The following is a 19,117-nucleotide window of genomic DNA, read 5'->3' as shown; positions in this document are numbered from 1 at the left end:
TTGAAAAGCGGTGAAGTCGTCCTTTAAAGAAATCAAGAATTTGCAAACTGCAATCTTTATATAATAACTGTCATGATTTACCCAGGACTTCTGTTTACCCTATGGCAGACGTCTTTGTTCAGTCAGGCAGTGAGGCATTCTGTTTGTTACTGGCATGTACATTAGTTTCAAATGGAATTTCTCTTAATCTCTTGGTCTGCTTCCAATTGTTTCCTGTATTTTTTGGCACAGGATCAACTTGCAGCTGACATGTACAATTTCTTCTCCAAAGAGGGGGACTATGCTCGCTTCTATGTAATGGTGAGTGTGCCGCATTGACGCGAGCTTCACAAAGCTCCAAGAGTGAGTGTGTGTGTGTGCATGATGATTCGTGGGAATGTTCACAGCTGTACACATTAACTGAGAGAGCAGAGAATTGGCCAGCTTCTTATTGACTTTGCTGTCATGTCTTTTCTTTTTTTTAAAGTGGTTCTCACTCTCTGCTCCCTACGTCCTCCTTTGTCTGTCTGTTTCTTCTCCTAACCTCTGACTGTTCTTCTTTCTGTCTATTCTGCTCTCTCCTTCAACTTGTCCCCTACAGTATCACTTTCTTTTTGTAAATGGCTATTTATGTGTGTGTGTTGTTCTGCTCTGTTCCATTCCCAGCTTCTAGAGGCTCAAGCTGATTACCACAGAAAATCTCTCACTGTTCTGGAGAGTGTCTTGCCAACCATCCAAGCACAGCAAGGTACTGTACAACACATACACACAAACTCTAACACAGACTTTACACACTTTCCCCTGAACAGCACAGCACTGCCATTCTGCTCCACCCCCCTCCCCAGCCCCCTTTTTTCCCCTCGACTTTTTTTTTTACAATAACGAACTGTGCAGAACACCACCCGACCCCCTTTTATTCCCCCACCAACAGCACAAAATGCACCGCCAGCACCAAAACTGACCCAAGACAACTCCTGTGTCCCTTTAGTTTCAGTAGCGTGCGTTGCCCCCATCCCCCACTCCCACCATCCCGCCTTCCTCAAAGCCTCTATCATACTGTGCGGGTCTAAAAAGCTCCCTTCAGTACCGTAAAGGTTCTGACCGAGCACAACAACAGGAACCTTCGGCGGGCAGAGAGCTGACGGGCTTTCACTCAACAGAGGAAAACATTAGCCCGCTCAAGTTTAGCGGAGAGATGTTAACGCTGCAGTGCTGCTTTGTGGTCTCATGTGTACTACTGTTCACTGAAGGCCTGCTTGATGGCAGATCCGGCTCGGCCTAGGCCAACTTTGAACGCCACAAGCGCGCCACAGATATTCGCCAAAAGCCAGAGTCGCTAAGGATACGGCTGTTTTGTTTCAGCCTCTCCGTCCCATAGCTGTCGCTTCTCTCACTCACTCCTTCTCTGACTCTTTCAGTCTTTGTGGTCGTAAAGTCTTGTCTTGTTCTTTGGAGCTTGTTTTTCTGCGGTAAACACATGTGGTCCTTTTACCAGACGAGCCTGCTGGCCTCCCAGCATGTGGCGATGACTCACAAACTCCATACATGCGCACGCACACACACACACACACACACACACACACACACACACACACACACACACACACACACACACACACACACACACACACACACACACACACACACACACACACACACACACACACACACACACACCTTCTCACATCACTCCCACCTGGGCTTTACTTCAACCCCCTGACTCAACTCCACCCAGTTCCCTCTCTCTCACATGCATGCACGCACAGACTTTTGCAGTGAAGTTGTGAACACAGCAGTGCACTGTGTGTACAATTTATCTGACAGTGAAAAAACACATGCATGAACCTGACAAGCCTGAAAATAACCGATCTACAAGCTCACAGCACATTGCATCACGGCGTGTTGTGAGCTTGTAGATCTGCTGTTTTCGATGTGGGACACCGTCGTACGACAGGGTATATATCAACCTTACCTGTACCATTCTTTAATTTGATATAGAAAATATAGTATAAATACAATATTTTCAAGTTTTTGTCTTAAGAAATCATTAAATAATCATTATAGTCATTTATCTGGAATCTCATTTTGTAAAAAGATGTCTTATGGGGATCCCAGTATCGTGAATCGTGTCGAATCGTGGGTTGAGTGAATCCTTACATCCCTAGTGTTGGTGACTTCTGTGCAGTACTGCACTGTACTGTACCTGTCAGTCCAAGTTGACACTTGGACTGACAGGTACAGTACATAGTGACATACATGGGATGAGGACAGCAGGACTGACTGCCTAAACGGTTAATTACTGTAATACTTACAGTCTAATAACTTCATCATTTGTTTATTTTAGATAATCTTTGTTGTGGTCTTTCACTGTATTATATTCCCACTATAGTCACACTATGACCGTCTATTACTGCTCTTGTTTATTATTCTATTATTCATTTTATTCTTCACTGAGACCCCAAGAAACAGCTAAATATAAAAAAATATGTCTTTGGCTCAGCGCGCTGTTTTTTCTTTGCTTTCTTACTCTCTCTCACTCTCTCCGGCTGTCTGTCCATCAAGACTCTTGGACAGAAAAGCCGGCGTTTGGAACTGCCTTGGAAGAGCACCTGAAGCGCAGCAGCAGAGAGATCGCTCTACCCATAGAGGCCTGTGTTATGATGCTGCTGGAGACCGGCATGAGGGAGGAGGTACGGGATCAGGGAACGGACACGAGGGATGTAATGGATGCTTGTGATGATAATTTGTTAGGTTCACAAGCATGAACATTAGTTCATCTTGTGCCTCTATACCAACCGTGCACCTCAAATTTTAGCACCGGTGGCCGGCGTATTATTCTGCTAATCCTCGAATGAAGGAACATTTTAGCAACTGCGGTGCTGTGTGAGAAGTGAGAACATTGTGTCTAAACTGTGTCTTTGTAAGAAAAGCTCATTTCGGTGTGTCGGTTGTGTACCCATGACCGATGAAAAGACCCATTGTGTTTTAATCACTTGAACCCCAGCATTCCTATTCTAGGGAGAACATTAGTCAAAAATAGCAGATCTACAAATTCAGTTTTTGCCGAAGAGATTTGGTTTAGAAGAAAAAAAGCAGTCCAAGTACAGTTGTAGCTCAGGTCCGTTTTACTGAGAGTAGAGGGTTTAAGTGGTTAACATCTGGTCTCTCACCGCCAGAGTTTTGCCTGACCTGTCAGTCCTGCATGTCATTCAAATAGGCTGTTGTATAGCGCTGTGCACAGTTGCGTGGGACCACGCCTGTCATTAGTGGTTCCCTCTTGTCAACGGATTGAACGGACGTAACTGAAACCAATTGTTTGTTCCCATGAACATCTTCAGTCTGGAGTTCATGGGCGGAGAGATGAACTGTAAACAGGGGGGGAAAAAATCCTCCTTTGATTTCCGTAACACTCTTTCCCACATTCGGAGAAACTTGTCAACCACTTGTGCTGTAATAATGATTCATGATATGTTTGTTTTTGATGTCTCCTCCCTTCCATCAGATTTAGAATACAATGGAATATACACGCCTCCTGTCCTTATGCATCAAATGTGCGTGTGTGTGTGCGTGTGTGTGTGTGTGTGTGTGTGTGTGTGTGTGTGTGTGTGTGTGTGTGTGTGTGTGTGTGTGTGTGTGTGTGTGTGTGTGTGTGTGTGTGTGTGTGTGTGTGTGTGTGTGTGTGTGTGTGTGTGTGTGTGTGTGTGTGTGTGTGTTTGTGTGTTGAGTGGCCATGAGGAAATTCCTCCTGACTTTATACAGGCCTATTTTAACGTTAGAGCCTAGGTGTAGCATTACAGTCAGGTTAAGGTTAGGATAAGGGTCAGGTTAAGGTTAGGGTAAGGGTTACAGCTGTGCTAGAGGTGGTGAGGATTAGGGAATGAATGTAGTCAATGGAAGGTCTTCACAAGTATGGTAACACAAACGTGTGTCTGTGAGTGTGTGAGAGAGTGTTTGTGTGTTTTTAGTGCATACCACATTATTTGTCCTCCCATTCATTCCCTAGTGAGCCCGGGCAGTGTCAGTGTGGTGTGAGGACAGGCTTGGTTTTGTATGAAAATAAAAGCTGTGCTATGAGTGGCAGGGTGTCTTTGTTTACATTGTGTGTGTGTGTGTGTGTGTGTGTGTGTGTGTGTGTGTGTGTGTGTGTGTGTGTGTGTGTGTGTGTGTGTGTGTGTGTGTGTGTGTGTGTGTGTGTGTGTGTGTGTGTGTGTGTGTGTGTGTTAAGACTCATTATGTGGCACAGGGAGGATGAGGGAATGTGTTGCATCTGTACCAGGGCCTGTCTAAAATCCTCAGTGTTAACATTGAGTATTTTACTGTGTTTAAACTAAGGCTTGCCATAAATGTGTCGATACAGGGTCCTGTCCTGTTTGCACGTTCAGCATGGGTGACAGCTGGCTACATGCCTGTAGATCATCCATTTTATTGTGTGTGTGTGTGTCAGGGTCTGTTCAGGATCGCAGCAGGAGCCTCCAAACTAAAGAAGCTGAAGGCTGCACTGGACTGTTCGACGTCCCAACTGGAGGAGTTCTACTCTGACCCCCATGCTGTCGCAGGTATGCTCCAACCCAAATGCTACTGTCATATCTGCCCAATCTGTGCTGAGCTCAAGTTAAAATCTATCTGTCTGTCTATCTGTGCATGTGTGTGAAATATATTTTGAATGTACTTTCTAAATTTGGCTTCACCTGACTTAGACTAGGAACTAGGACCACTATGATTTAAGAATTGATATATGGTTTTATGCCTTGCATAAAACACAAATCATAGAATACTGCGTCTTATTTTTCTCATGCTGTGTGTGCAGGGGCGTTGAAGTCTTACCTTAGAGAACTCCCGGAACCTTTGCTGACCTACCATCTCTATGATGAGTGGACCCAAGCATCCAGGTGAGAATGGAAGTCAAATATCTCTTTAGCTTTTAATAATATAGAAATTGCACAGCCTCCAAGTGAGGTGAAAATGCATGTCTGACTGTTGTACTTTATTGAAACCGGCACATGACAGGAAATAGTTTTTGTGCTTAGGGTTGTATGGATATCTGAGATATTTACCATATTCATGGGTGTGGCCCTGTTCTATATCTGGTCTCATGTGCTCTATTCAACCAGGGAAAGAACAGAAACTTGTTACTGTAACTCAAAAGAGAATGAAAGGAAGGGAAGGGTTCTATTGGAAAAACTGATGTTTATTCATCGTCTATGTATAGAGAGTGGATGTGTATGTCTGTTGTAATTTGTTTAAAATGTGTAAGGTCCCCCTGTGGTGAATGTGAGGTCCTGTTGTCCCTGAACCGTGAGCAGCAGTACTGTATGTGCTTACGTCACTGTTTGAGTTGTTGATAGCTTCCTGCACCAAGGTCACCAAGCACATTCCTGGTCTTTAACCCAGTGGATCTCAGCTTAATGGTCCTCCTCTCAACCTCTCCCTCTCCTCCTTCCAGTGTGTCGGACCCAGACAAGAGGCTTCAGGCTCTGTGGGTGGTGTGTGATCAGCTGCCAAAGAACAGCAAGGCCAACCTGAGGTACCTGGTCAAGTTCCTGGCCAAGCTGGCCCAGGAGAGCGAGGTCAACAAGATGACCCCCAGCAACATCGCCATCGTCCTGGGACCCAACCTGCTCTGGGCCAAGACCGAGGGGTGAGAGATGGTGGAAGGAATGCGAGAATTTCCATTCTGTAACCGTGAGGTTGTCGGTTCAAACCCCTTTCTGGCCATCGATTAATCATGTGTAACCTTGAGTGAAACACAGGGCAGTGTGTGCAGGTTTTCATTCCGACTATCTACATAATGTTTCCACACCTGGTAATGCTGGTTTTCCATCCTACCAGCTAATGTTGCATTCACCTAGTGTCCTAGGTCTAATTTTTACGAGGTGCAGTCAATTTCCTGTTAGGATAGAAAACCAGCAGTAGGTGTTAGAGATTACAGAGGACTAGGGTTAAAAGCCAATTATACTTTGTAACACGGCTGACAAAAATGACATATTTTCAGCGTATAAAAAAAGGATAATTTATGTCTCAGGAACCACTGCTCTACACTTCGGAGCCCCGCCCTGTCACTCTAGATAAAAGTGGCTGTTCTACGACTAAAAAGTTAAAGGGAGGGTCGGAGGAAGGAACATGAGGAAGTAGCAATGATGAGGCAGACGAAGGGATATAATTCACTGGCTAGCTACTGTGTGTGTAATCTGTGTATACACCAAAGAAGAAGTATGCCTTCCCCTGTGGATATCACAGTCTAAACAAAGAGAGTGGACAACATGGCAGGTTTCTTAAGAACATACTCTCTGTTATTGTAGTGAAGAACAACTTTTTTTTAATGTGGAAAGGCACCTTGTGTGTGTGTGTGTGTGTGTGTGTGTGTGTGTGTGTGTGTGTGTGTGTGTGTGTGTGTGTGTGTGTGTGTGTGTGTGTGTGTGTGTGTGTGTGTGTGTGTGTGTGTGTGTGTGTGTGTGTGTGTGTGTGTGTGTGTGTGTGTGTGTGTGTGTGTGTGTGTGTGTGTGCGCAAATGGACTCAAAAGAAAAGGATGTGTCATGGTTGAAGTAGGAAAGGTTAGGGTCAGGATTAGGCATTTAGAGGTGAGGTTTATGGGTTGAGGTTAAGTTGAGCCTGATTTATTCTTAGTTGTGCACCAGTGAATTTTGGCGTTAGGGTTAAAATTTGTAAAACTGCCATTCAACTTAATTGTCACATCACAGGTTTACAGGTGTAGAGAAGTGGGTGAAATTCATTTTTGCACAAGCTCAATTTTTTGTTTTAAGAAAGGGAGCAGAAGAAAAATGATGAGGGAGAGTAAACAGTAAAGAAGCATAGCCAAAACAAAATTGATATCTAAATGATAGACACATAATGCTAGGATAGGCATTCATAAATGTACCATCTTAAAATGTTGATGTCCTCACAAGTATAGTAATACAAAGATGTACGTGTGTGTGTGTGTGTGTGTGTGTCCAGGAGTCTGGCCGAGATGGCTGCAGCTACCTCTGTGCACGTGGTTACCATCATAGAGCCCATCATCCAGCATGCGGACTGGTTCTTCCCTGAGGGTGAGGAAGAAAGGCCCCCTGGGGCCTCATCATGTAGAATAAAATGACCTTTTGATTTCATGCTATGTCATTATTTTAAAGAATACAATTTAACTTAGGCGAGAATTTTCCCAAATTATTTTCCCAAATTGCTAACATAGCAGATCTATAAGCTTGCGTGTGAGTGTAAAATAGGATAAAATTAGAAAGAAAACAAGCAGCTGGATTTTGGAGATGAATATCTTATCTTTTATCTTTATTATAATATAATTACAGTAATTAATATGATTATATAGTCATTAAAATGGAGAAAGAATGGATTCTGCTGAGTGTGACTAGAGCCAAGGCTAGCTGACAGCTATTTTCCAGGGGATGAAAGAATGGCTGCACATGGTCATATCCTGTCCCTATGAATAATCCCTGGAATTCAAGTACATGAGAGCATTTTATTTCATTTCAAGTCAAAACAACTGTTGGTTTTAGTAGTAGTCCAGTCCTCAATATAACATACAAGATGTTAATTTAACCCGTTAAACCTGGTCCCCCAAGGCCCTATCCTTTTTCCCCTATACACACAAAATCTCCTCGCCCAAGATAGCTGATGTAGAAGTTCACAACTTATTGCGATGCGTTGTGAGCTTGTAGATATGCTTTTTTAGCCGAAAGTTAGCCATTTTTCCCCAAAATGTTCACCTTTTATGTCACGCCCTGAATACTGATCTTAGGGTTCATCTAGTTAAAGGATTTTGGTCCCAAAAAATATCAACGCTAATAATTACAACTCCTAATCAGCCATCAATATCAACTACGGTAATCCTTCTATAGCTGTTATCTACTGACGCGTGACATGAATGTGGTTTTGCTGTAGATGTGGAGTTCAACGTGTCTGGCATATTTGCCATGCCCACCCCTCCTTCCAACCACAACAACCACAACCACCTAGACTACGACTGCAGCACCATAGAGAGGAAGAGACCTGGGAGCATGGTGGGACCAGACAACGACACACCTCGCAAAGACAGGTAAACAGCCAGGAGAACCACACAGAGGTGTCCCTGGGGCCCAACTGGGGGTCCTGAATGATATGTTGCTGTTGGCATGTGATCCAGAATTCCAAACACCTCTCCTGTCTACTATTCACACTCATCACAGTGGTCAGCTAAACACTAGGGCAGCTGGTTTTTAATGGCGGGTGTTTCCTATCTTGCTCTATTTAGGCCTGAAGCTATATATCAATATTTATAACCAGCGAACCAACCAAGCCAGCTAATCTGTCTTGTACTGGAATTGCATTAGAATTGTCATAGCAGTGCCAGATTTGTATATTGAACAGTAAAACACATCTGTCTCTGAACTGAAACATTAAAACTCCTGACGGCAACATCAAAACACCTGACGGCTGCAAAGGGAGCCAAACGATTCAACATTAGCTCAGCTCATGTAGTTAAAAGTTGCCCTATTGATAAATTAGCCCCCTTAAGTTGTTTTGGTATGTGAAATTTGTCTTCTGCATTTACCCCATCCTAACTATTAAGAGAGGACCCAGCGATTTCCAGTAATGAATGAAGTATGGAATAATAGACTGTGATGATGATTACTTTACAATTTATTTGTTTTGTCTAATAATCTAACCAAATCAGTAACAATGATATGTGCTTAATTGTGTGGTTAATTGTCCTGTGAAATGTGGGTGCTGAAACTGGTATTTTCCCTAGTTTTCCTTAACTGTGGCCTTTCTTGTGCTTAAATTAATTAATATATAATCCCTGTAATATTGCTTCATAATCTATCCTGACTACACTTTGGGGTGTGTGTGTGTGTGTGTGTTTCTCTTAACCTGGTGGATTTTGGAGCTTTCTAATTTTCTAATCAGAGCTGCGGTGTCTTTCTCTCCTTTATTGCCTTTCCCTCTCGTCTCCCTGTAGCATTTCTAACAAGCATTCGGACCACACCCTCCGTAGAGGCAGCAACACCTTAGGTAGAAAGCAGCATGCCTCACCCGCCTTCCAGCCTCCATTACCCCCCGTGGAGGCTGCAGGGCCGGGGCAGGTGGCCCACGCCGTGACAGAGCCCCAGCCCCCAGCCCCCCCATGGGGCTCGGGCTCATCTGAACCCTGTCAACCTAGCTTGGCCCAGAGCATGGCTGCTCTAGCAGCAGCCCAACAGCTTCTAGCCCAGCACACTGAGGAGCTCAGGTAAGGGGCTGCTTGTTTGCCACTGGGGTGGGAAGGGAGGACACAGCATGCCATACAGACATGCAATTACAAAGCACAATGAGAGGAAATGTATTCAATTGCACGTGCAGGAAATACATGAAAGACCTCTGGAAGAAAAAACAAACGGAAAGGACAACAGTCCTTCCAGATTTTGATTTGTGTTTAATGGATAAGATCAGTCTGATCAATCATTTTGTCTAAAAAGGAAGTAGAGCTCAATATTAAGCCGAGGCTGATCTTGCAGACGCAGCAGTTTACTTTTTGTTCACTTTGCGCCTCTCTGGCAAGGCCGTCAGTCTTAAAACAGCTCCATCACTTGTAGCAGACACAGGCTCCTCTCACTGCCTTCACTGCCCACTGAAACAGCAGCAACAATGGCTGCTGTCACGTCTTAACATTCCCTCCCAGGCCGCTGTCCTCCAAATGCCTCCTCCCTCCCTAAAACACTGGCATCAGCTGGAAACTGGGACTCAACTGCTCCGAGATGGGAGCCTGGACGTTGGTGCTTCTTATGTAACGATTGAAGGGTGTCTTTGAGTCAGTCAGTGAAAGGAGGCCATTCAGAGCGCAAGGCATTTCAGACAGATAACTCCATTCAGTTCCAGCATTCTTATTGGTCCTACAGGCTGAGCTGGAAAGGTAAATTCAGGAAAGAGGCACACTCTCACAAATGTGGTTAGATGAGGCTTCTTGTAAAATAACTCAACCACTTAAAAATATAAACTGCTCAAAGAAATGTAGGGAACACTTTGATCCCTTAATATTTTGAGTTTTCATGAACTGTGTACATACTGCTAACAAAGACTGCTCAAAAGAATTAAGGGATCAAAGTGTTCCCTTAATTATTTTTGAGCAGTGTATAATTAGTTGACCGCAGTGCCCCATGTCTATACTAGGCCCCCTCTTTTTCCCTCTACACCAAATAGCTTTGCAAAACATCTGCAAGCTCACAATGCGCAGCGTTACAACGCGTTGGGAGCTTGTAGATTGGCTGTTATCACCGAAACGTTCGCTCCAGAAAAGGAACGCTAGAGTTCTTGTGGTTAAAGCACTTATTGGTTCCACACACTGTGATCTGGTGTCTCTATGTCCAATGATTATCATCCAGCATTTTGAAGAGCTCAAAGTTTGAACAGGTGATTCCTCTCTCTCCAGCAACCCGAAGCTACGTGACCCCACCTCCACTCCCACCCCTCTGCTGCAGAGGAATGGCTCAGCAGGGGGGCTAAGTGGAGGGGCCGGGCAGTTGAGTGTGGGGACCCCCGGGGCCGGACCCATGGGGCCCAGTCCTCACATGATGCGCCGAGGTGAGCAATTCAAATCTGCACAAGATATACCAGAGACATACTGTATTATCTTCCATCATAAATTGGACACCCTTCTCTTTACACACACCCCTTTGCCCCCTTATTTTTTCCTCAATCCCTTCTGCCTCCTGTATTTGCTCTTGTCATTATTTTTGTGAAGGAGGCCGATGCACACCTCAAAGGTTGGCGACAGGTGCGTAAGTAAAAAATGCACAATTTAGGAGGAGATCTCTGATGGTTAAATCAAAAGAATAGGACCCGCACACCGCTTCGGTCGTTAGACCTTCATCAGGACAGACAATTGTCTGTCCTGATGAAGGTCTAACGACCGAAACGTTGAATAAAGAGCTACATATTTTTTTTTGCAAGTTTCTGACAGTGTGCGGGTCTTATTCTTTGATTTGACCATCAGAGATCTCCTCCTCTCTTGTCATTATTACCACTGGAACATCCCTTTTATCTGATCCCTACTGTTTTCTATGCACTATTGTTTTGACCTTGTACTCCTTACTATTGCGTGTTTGTTAATCTAGGCATTGGAGCTTATTCTGCGGTTGCACTTGTACATCGCTCTGGACAAGGGCGTTAGCTAATGTCTAAAATGTAAACAAAGTCCTCTTTGTACTGTGTACATCAGTAGCCACTGCAGAAGTCCCTGCATTAGTACTGCAGACAAGTCATTATTCAGTGTTCAGCGCAGTAGACCCAAATTAGTATGAGTTCACACAAAAACTCCAATGTCTCTCAACCAACTAGCTAACAGACCGTTGTCTTGTAACATCCAACTTCCAAACAATGTCTTTTGGCTGTTGGATAAGTTGAGTAAGCAGCTTGGAGTAATGATTGGGAATCAAAGGCCACATCTGTGCTCCACTTTGTTTACTAGTTAGAGAGAACAGGGAAGCAAATCTATGACTGTACAGGCTCCAGGAGCTACACTGTGTGACTTTATTTGTCTCACTGAACTGCAGTGTATAAACAGGATTTAATTTAATTGACCTCCTGCTGAAACGCAAAACAAAGACCAGTTAGTTGTTGGACCATACTGCATTGTCCATGTTCCTGCATGGAACACGTGAAATTATTTTAGTCTTTATAAACGTTGTTATTAATCGTGTTAATGTCTTTATTAGCATCTTGGTGAACTTGACACAGAGGTACATAAAGGACACTTGCTGCTTTAAACTTGATGCAGTTGGGTGAAAAGTTAAACATTTTAGGTTGTTTGTTCAAGAAGGAAATTTGGTTTTAAGGTACCTTGTTTTGTCAGATTTCAAAGGAAGCATATCGGCGTTCTTTAGGTAGTGTACAAACACTTCCACAAACCCTACACCACTGTTTCAGCACAGAATCATTTAGATAAGATTAGATAATTCTTCGTTGTGTGTTGGTACAGAAATTAACTTTTTATGTCCCAACACACAATACTGCATAAACAAGACGGGGTCCAATAACTGCGTGGCTTCATGTGGCCAGTCTGTGACGTCAGTCACCTACTGTATGATGTATGTGCCTTTGCCCCACCGTTGCTCCTCTGTTTGCCTGCTAGTGTTCCAGTATAGTCCCAAGTTTTTCTCTCACAACCTCAATGCTGATGCATTGTTTGCACCTACAAGACAGTTGCGGACACCGCCATGCCCCCCAAACACCCGTATGTGTGTCTCAAAGAAAGACGACTAGCGTCTTTCAGAGCCATGCACTGTAAAGAACCCCAACAGCATAAGACAGACCATGTTACAGAATAAACATATTATATGTTACAGAATAGACATAGACAAGGTTAAGAAACTATAACCTTCCTTTCCTCTGAACATTATTACTAATTGAAGATCCGGATCCGCGGATCCAGTCCGGGTTTTCTTAATAAAAATAGCAACAGGAAGTAACATTTTTTATTAAAAAACGAAACAGTACTGGGTTTGGTGATGTTCTATATTGTCTGAATCACCTTTGTTTGTGTTCGTTTATGTGCTAAAAGAGTGACTTTGAGAGCTGTTTAACCATACAATGTAAGTCAACGAGGAGCATATTTTGAATTATCCATTCATGGAGCAATTATTTTTGATTTCTTGTCCACCTTTGGAGTTACATCATGGCAAGGGAACTACACAACCCAAACCTCCACCAAAGTGGTCTTGCCCTTTAAAAGTCAGTAAGTCAGTACTCAACCCACAATACATAATAAACCAACTAACATAAAAAAAGGCAAAAAATATATAATAATACATTAATGCCACAATTATCAGAAATGTGAGGGCTCTATAATGCAATCTTAAGGGTTTGTAATGTAACTGTCCAGCATACTGATAATGCTCTTCACCTTCCAGGTACCAAGAAGCCAGCTCCTGCCCCTCCTAAGCCGACCAACCCTCCTCCTGGCCACCCCACTAGCTCGACCAACCACCACCCTTCCTCTACAGGCTCCTCCCAGTCTATCAGCCCTACCCCTCGACCCCTCTCCAGCCACTCTCCCACCTCGCCCACCTCCCCTACCCCACTGCAGCCCTGTGCCACGCCCAGGCGCCACTCCAACAACCAGACCCCCATCCAGGCACCAAACCATCCGCCTCCGCAGCCTCCCACCCAGGTCAGCCCTCCAAGCCAGCCTCGGTCACTTACCCAGCCCGCCACAGACCATCACCGGGGAACTGACCATTCACCACCAGGTACCCCCACCCCTCCAGACACCCCTCCGCCTTCCACTGCTGCCGCCAGCCAAGACGGCCCCGCCGCTGCACCTCCTCCGTCCCCCTCTCCCTTCCAGTCAGGCTCCCTCCCACGGCCACGACCCGTTCCCAAGCCTAGGAACAGGCCCAACATCCCGCCTCCGCCCCAACCCGCCACAACAGCTAGCGATACCAACGGGATCTGTGCAACCGCTTACAAGATTATGGGTGAGTGTCATTGCCTTTGTAAAGGTTGAGGTTAATTTTATTGCTCATTTTTGCCTCCTGTTCTCACATGCCATTAATTTGCGATAACAGTGGGCATTCTATCTGAAGTGAAACGTTCTTAATTCTAATTATCGAAACTTAATTGTGGAATACAATTGTATACAAATAGTTGTGCAGCCCTACAAAAAAAATATATAGTGTGTGTGTGTGTGTTTAAAACACAGTCAAATTGGACCAGTTGTACGTATAATGAAAATAATCCACTGATACACTAACTTTTGCGTTAGCAATGGTTTTGTTTAGATTTGATGCTGAATCTTGCTGCTATCTTTCTTTTGTCGTCAGTCTTCTTTTGACCAAATAGAATGTGTTATAAGTCAGTGGAGTCCAGTCATGTTCCACGGAGGACTGAGAATATTGAGACTTATTGGTTGCTTGTGCTGTCGTCGGTATAGTCTGTACTCTGTAAGCGTTCCTTCAGCCCTCAGCCCTTCGTGGGGCATACAGTATGAACAGCTGTTCTCTCTCTCTCTCTAATAATGTTGTATTGCAATGCGTCCACAGGTTAAAAGGAGCACTTGTGGAAAGGTTTGTTGTTAATTGGACCTTACATTTGCAGCTCGTGCACTTTTTTGTTTATCTTTTGCAACATTTATCACCCTGGGCCATTCTTGTTTGCCTGCCTGCTGTCTACACAGACACCATGGTCACAAATCATTAACCTCCATTCCAAATGACTGAAATGTCTTTTCAGTAACATTATTCACCAAGGGTTTGCAACTGACAGCAAGGTGTTGATGATCGATTTATCAATACAAAGATTTATTTAGCTAATTCAGTCATTTGAGTTTCAGCGTGTCATTTTCAAACCCTAAACACCCCACAGTAAGGTTTTAATCACTGCAGTTTAGTCAGAATACTGTATATGAGAAATTCTACCTATTGATCTGAGTATTCTCCTCATAATGAGCCTCCAAATTTGTACAACAAACACTCAGTATGAATCATGTTTAAGTCTGTAATGCATGCCTTGAGATGCTTTGTACCTGCTATTTATTGCCTAGTGCCTGTGGTTCTCAAATGTTTTGATTTTAAGGACCCCCCCCCCCTCATTGAGAGTGTACATCTGGAACCAAATGGACCCTTATGGGTCCATTTGAGTTACAGACATGTACGGGTCCATTTGGAACCCTCTCGAGGAACCCTGAGGCTCCCCGGACACTTTGAGAACCACTGGTCTAATGTACCATATGAAGTCAGAGTGCATAACGGCCTGCATGCTTCCAAGCATCCAAAGCTTAGCACAATATGCACTCTGCTAAGGCTTGCAAGGATCAGCTGTTTGGTTTCCCTGTCTTTGGTCTGGAATGGGGTTGGTTATTGTTAGGCTTTAGTCAATTCTATGCACTTTTTAATCATACATAGTCACATTCCTTTTTTCTGCTGTTTTATATTAAAACATTTTTTTTGTACTTCTTTAACACATAAAGGGGGAACATTGAGTATGATTCGTTTTTCTTTTGCAATTTATTGGTCACTTTAAACAATTATGATTTCCATCAATTACGATATACTTTATCAGCTCAATAACCAGCCCTATTTCAGATTAGCAAGACTATTATTTCAGTTATTCTGTCACCTTGGCTTACCACAACTTGTTGCACGTTGATGGCACTCTCTGGCCAAACAGCTCCACCTACTGTTAAATGACAAATCTGTCACACTTGTTTGATTGCAGAACCTTGCATTTTCCATTTGTTTAGCAGATGGAAACTATTATATTTGTTGAATGGCACAAATGGCATATTTGTCTCTTCAGAACATGGAATCCCTTAAAATAAAAATTATTTGTTTTTTAGTTTTGTTTTTTGAGTTGTTCATGTACATGTGGGCATGTAGTGTAATAATTACCATGTCAAGATATGTGTTACATAACGTGTGGTTGCATCATCACACCTCATTACTTGTAATGCATGAGAGAAGGGTTTGTCCTAACTTACTAACTGTACAGAGTTGTGACAGCATGCAGCTTTGATTATGGCAGCCATAATATGAAAATAATTATAGTAAATGTCTAGCCTGAGTGAGCTTAGGTAATTTCCCCAATTTTATGGCTATTATTCTGCATTATTGTGGTCCATAATTAAATGTATGACAAGTTGTTCACATCACAAGCACCCCCAACTACAGGACATTCAGTTTGCAGGAAGACATGCCACGCAATACCTGCTCACAATAGACAAAGGGCACATCAAATATAGGCGACACGATTCATTGAATAATAAGTGCAAAAATGACCCAGGAAGTACAAGCATTAGAGGGAGAGTCTAACTTACATGGAAAAAAGAGAAAAAGATTGTCAAATGTAAATACGTATATTGGCTTTTCGGAAGTAAAAAAAAGAAAAGAGAAAAAAAGGCTAGTTTTCCAGGCTAAAACAAGTTGACCCAAAGAAATGGATAGAGACACCACTTTGGGTCACACCGGTTAACAATAACACTCGCTTTTTGGAGTTTGACGTGACTGTTGTCCATCGCGTGTGTTCTTTTCAGACCCAGCCATGTCCTTTAAGGGGCTGACTCGAGCCCTGGTCCCCGAGCTCGCTGTGGAGCAGCAGCCCGCGACCACGGCCCCCACCTCCTCCTCACTGACCCCTCCCAAAGACTGTGACCTGGACTCGGAGAGTACCGTCCTATGAAGAAAGGAGAGCGGGAGGGACAGAACACGCCTCCACACCTTGAGTCCACCTCCACCCCTTTCTCATCCATTGTCCATCATCCTCCTCAATCACTACACATATCTGCAGCCCCCCAACAGATACACAAACCTGCTGTTTTCTTCCCCACTCCCCACTCACGTGTAACACAACACGTATACACATACACATACCCATATACAGTACACACATACCCATATACAGTACACACACACACACACACACACACACACACACACACACACACACACACACACACACACACACACACATACACACACACACACACACACACACACACACACACACACACACACACACACACACACACACACACACACACACACACACACACACACACATACTGCCGACACCATACTCCACTCCATACCAAATCAAGACAATCGGCTCCAAAACAGTAGAATTGAGGGGGTCTCGTCCCTTTTAGCACCCTTACCTATGCGATTGTAACGGTAGCACTGGCAAAGCCCTTCATGTAGCTTTGTCGAGTTTTAGATGACCCGCAGCAGTAAAGAGCTCAGCTGCTTTCTTTGGAGGAAAACTGCATGTCTTTCTCCAGGGCGCCTGAATAGACATGAGGGGGGGTTATGGGTTTCATTTGGAAAATGTGGACTGATGAGGCTTCTTTGGTTATTTTGGTGTGAGGTGTGAGTTTTTGTTTTGTATTTTTTTTTAGGTGTTGTGGGAAAAATGGCCTTAGAACAATAAATAATGAAAGGTATTTCTGCAGCACGTGGGGACAGGGGACGATAGAAATAAAAATGTTAGCAAAGTGAAAGTGTTGTTGCTGAAGTGTAGCTGGTGACTGCAGGCTTCCAGTCATCTCAAACACTTTATTTTTCCTTTGTCCCCCATCATGTTTTTGTATGAAACCTGACCGTTGCTCTCTTTATCTTTATCTCTTGTATTTATTTACAAAAACACACATTCCCTGTGGCTTTATGTAATTATGCAGTCTTTGAAATCAAAATAATGCCTTACTGGTTCCTACTAGAACCATATAATGATACTTTACTGTATGGAAGAGTCAGAAAGTTCATTAATACTTCAGTATTTACAAGGAACTGCTGTCACTTGGCAACACAAATAGTTTGGGGATGTATGAAGAGGCCAATTTACCCTGCCTGTGATAATACTGTTGTTGTACACCAAGGCTGTATGTTTAAGATATGTCTTGGATGTGCAGTATGACTTTGGGTTCCACAAATAGGAGGGCTACGTTGCCACACAGTGACACATCTGAAACGCCCATTGCCCTGCAAAGCCTACAGTATGTTGCTTCATGGCAGGGTTTCAATTGTAAATACTGACTACTCTTCCTTCTTTGACTTTTCTTATGTAATCTAAAAATCCAGGAGCAGTCATAGAAGGATGAGCATAAAATGTTCATATGGCTAGAATAAAATAAAAAAAGCCTTTCTAGCAGGCCATCAGTATTTCACCTCTTTATCTCCACTTGTTCTGTCTGGCGTTGCCAGGGCATTACGAGCGACGGACTCTGTATGAAATGAATGTTGGTAAAAGGATGATTTTCAAGGCACTTGCCTGCTAACTCATCCTTGACAGTGAATCGCTTAAAATGTTGATATTGCACTTGAGCACCACCCAAACTCAAGAAGCTATTGTTTTTTGGGTGTTTTCTTTTTTAGCCGGTTTCCCCTAACTGGGAAGACCTTCTCTTTCCCCACGGAGCTGAGTGTACAAAGTGCTGTACTAAACTCAGTAGTGAGGTGGTGTTAGATTTTTTGACAGACAAAATGGTTTTGTGGTGATTTCCTGATGTAAACTCTTGCGCTCTCTCTCTCTTTTTTTTGCCTTGAATATAACTCGGGAGGGGGGAGGGGTCCGGTTCCCAGGGAGAGCCAGCCCAACATGGTACCAAGGGGAGGGGAAAATATGTCTCAGATGCTGCAGTTGCCATGGAAACATCTGTTTGTACTGCATATCAGAGACCATCACACATTATAATTGTTGAGTCAGTCTTCCCCCTTCTCTCTTTCTGCTACCGTACCTCACTGCCTTATTCTGCATCGAGACTGAGGGTCTCGCAAAGCTCCTCAAAGACAAGCAAATGCCATTAAAACTAGAAAACAATAATGATGCATTTATAAGCTCAATTGTTTTGTATGTACAGTATGCTGTCTGGTGAGCTTAAAACCTGAAGAAAAAACAGATGTAAGGTAGGATAAGGTAAAGCTTTAATGTGGTTTGCAACAGCAGTGGAAAAAATGGATCAGAAAAAAATAGAAACAAGTATACAGGTGGTATACTATAACATGAATGCTTGGTTATACTCTCTTTCCAAAGAAAATAAAGTGTATGATAAAAAATTGACCAAGTTGTGAATTTGTGCTCATGTCTGTCTTTACTTTTGTTTATGGCGTTGTGGTATTGTATTTGGTCATAAGATTTGATGGGCTGAAATGCATTTGTTAAGACACCTTAACTTTGCTTGTGTGCTCAGTGCCTTCTAAACACAATGAAGCTGTCACTCTTTGCCTTTATGTATGTGCTTGTATCATCTACTGTATGTCCCTGCATGGATGATGCCCTTAATCCATGTTATTCAGGGAAGGGAAGTGTCAATGGGCTGTTTTGGGTAACTTTTTTGGTTATAGTTTTCATCTGTTTTATCCAATTTACCCTTGAGGATCTATCTTATGTATCTAACACTGTATCTCGTAGGATACACTGGAATTGTTGAGTTTGTCCAGGCACTCTGACACCAGTGTCTGTACAGGTTTATTCAGAGAGGAACCATCCTGTGGGCTAAGAGGAGGGTTCTGATACAGGAAGGCCCACGGAGGAACATCCGATACTCAATGTCACAAGAGATCAGTAGGATGCAAACCTTCGTCAAATGAGTGCTAGAGAGGTTAGACTAAGTAAAGTCTGCACAAAGACGAGGATCAACGTTAGATCTCAACTGGATCTTCATCAGGATGAAGTAATTACAAC

At 43.4% G+C, this 19,117-nt stretch overlaps 1 protein-coding gene across 8 annotated transcripts in view; it reads left to right on the top strand.

The window, feature by feature from the left end:
• The window catches only part of arhgap17a (Rho GTPase activating protein 17a), a 49,471-nt gene extending 32,882 nt beyond the window's left edge, over positions 1-16,589 (top strand). For 2 of the 8 annotated variants that reach the window (XM_080454371.1, XM_080454370.1), the window contains 14 exons: positions 232-300; positions 646-727; positions 2,542-2,669; positions 4,424-4,535; positions 4,787-4,868; positions 5,423-5,617; positions 6,935-7,026; positions 7,874-8,027; positions 8,931-9,200; positions 10,377-10,528; positions 10,689-10,721; positions 12,614-12,676; positions 12,856-13,422; positions 15,975-16,589. In XM_080454371.1, the coding sequence (XP_080310497.1) occupies positions 232-300; positions 646-727; positions 2,542-2,669; positions 4,424-4,535; positions 4,787-4,868; positions 5,423-5,617; positions 6,935-7,026; positions 7,874-8,027; positions 8,931-9,200; positions 10,377-10,528; positions 10,689-10,721; positions 12,614-12,676; positions 12,856-13,422; positions 15,975-16,120 (2,145 nt within the window). In that variant the 3' untranslated portion in view covers positions 16,121-16,589. Of the gene's footprint in view, positions 1-231; positions 301-645; positions 728-2,541; positions 2,670-4,423; positions 4,536-4,786; positions 4,869-5,422; positions 5,618-6,934; positions 7,027-7,873; positions 8,028-8,930; positions 9,201-10,376; positions 10,529-10,688; positions 10,722-12,613; positions 12,677-12,855; positions 13,423-13,986; positions 14,011-15,974 lie in introns of all 8 variants that reach the window. The other 6 variants (XM_080454374.1, XM_080454373.1, XM_080454375.1 and 3 more) reach the window with 5 other exon arrangements.
• The last annotated feature ends 2,528 nt before the right edge of the window (positions 16,590-19,117 follow it).

The sequence above is a fragment of the Gymnoscopelus braueri genome (genome assembly GCF_963280865.1).
Source record: "Gymnoscopelus braueri genome assembly, chromosome: 17".
Classification (NCBI taxonomy): domain Eukaryota; kingdom Metazoa; phylum Chordata; class Actinopteri; order Myctophiformes; family Myctophidae; genus Gymnoscopelus; species Gymnoscopelus braueri.
Note: the sequence above shows the minus strand (reverse complement) of the source record. Positions and strands in the feature narration are given on the sequence as shown.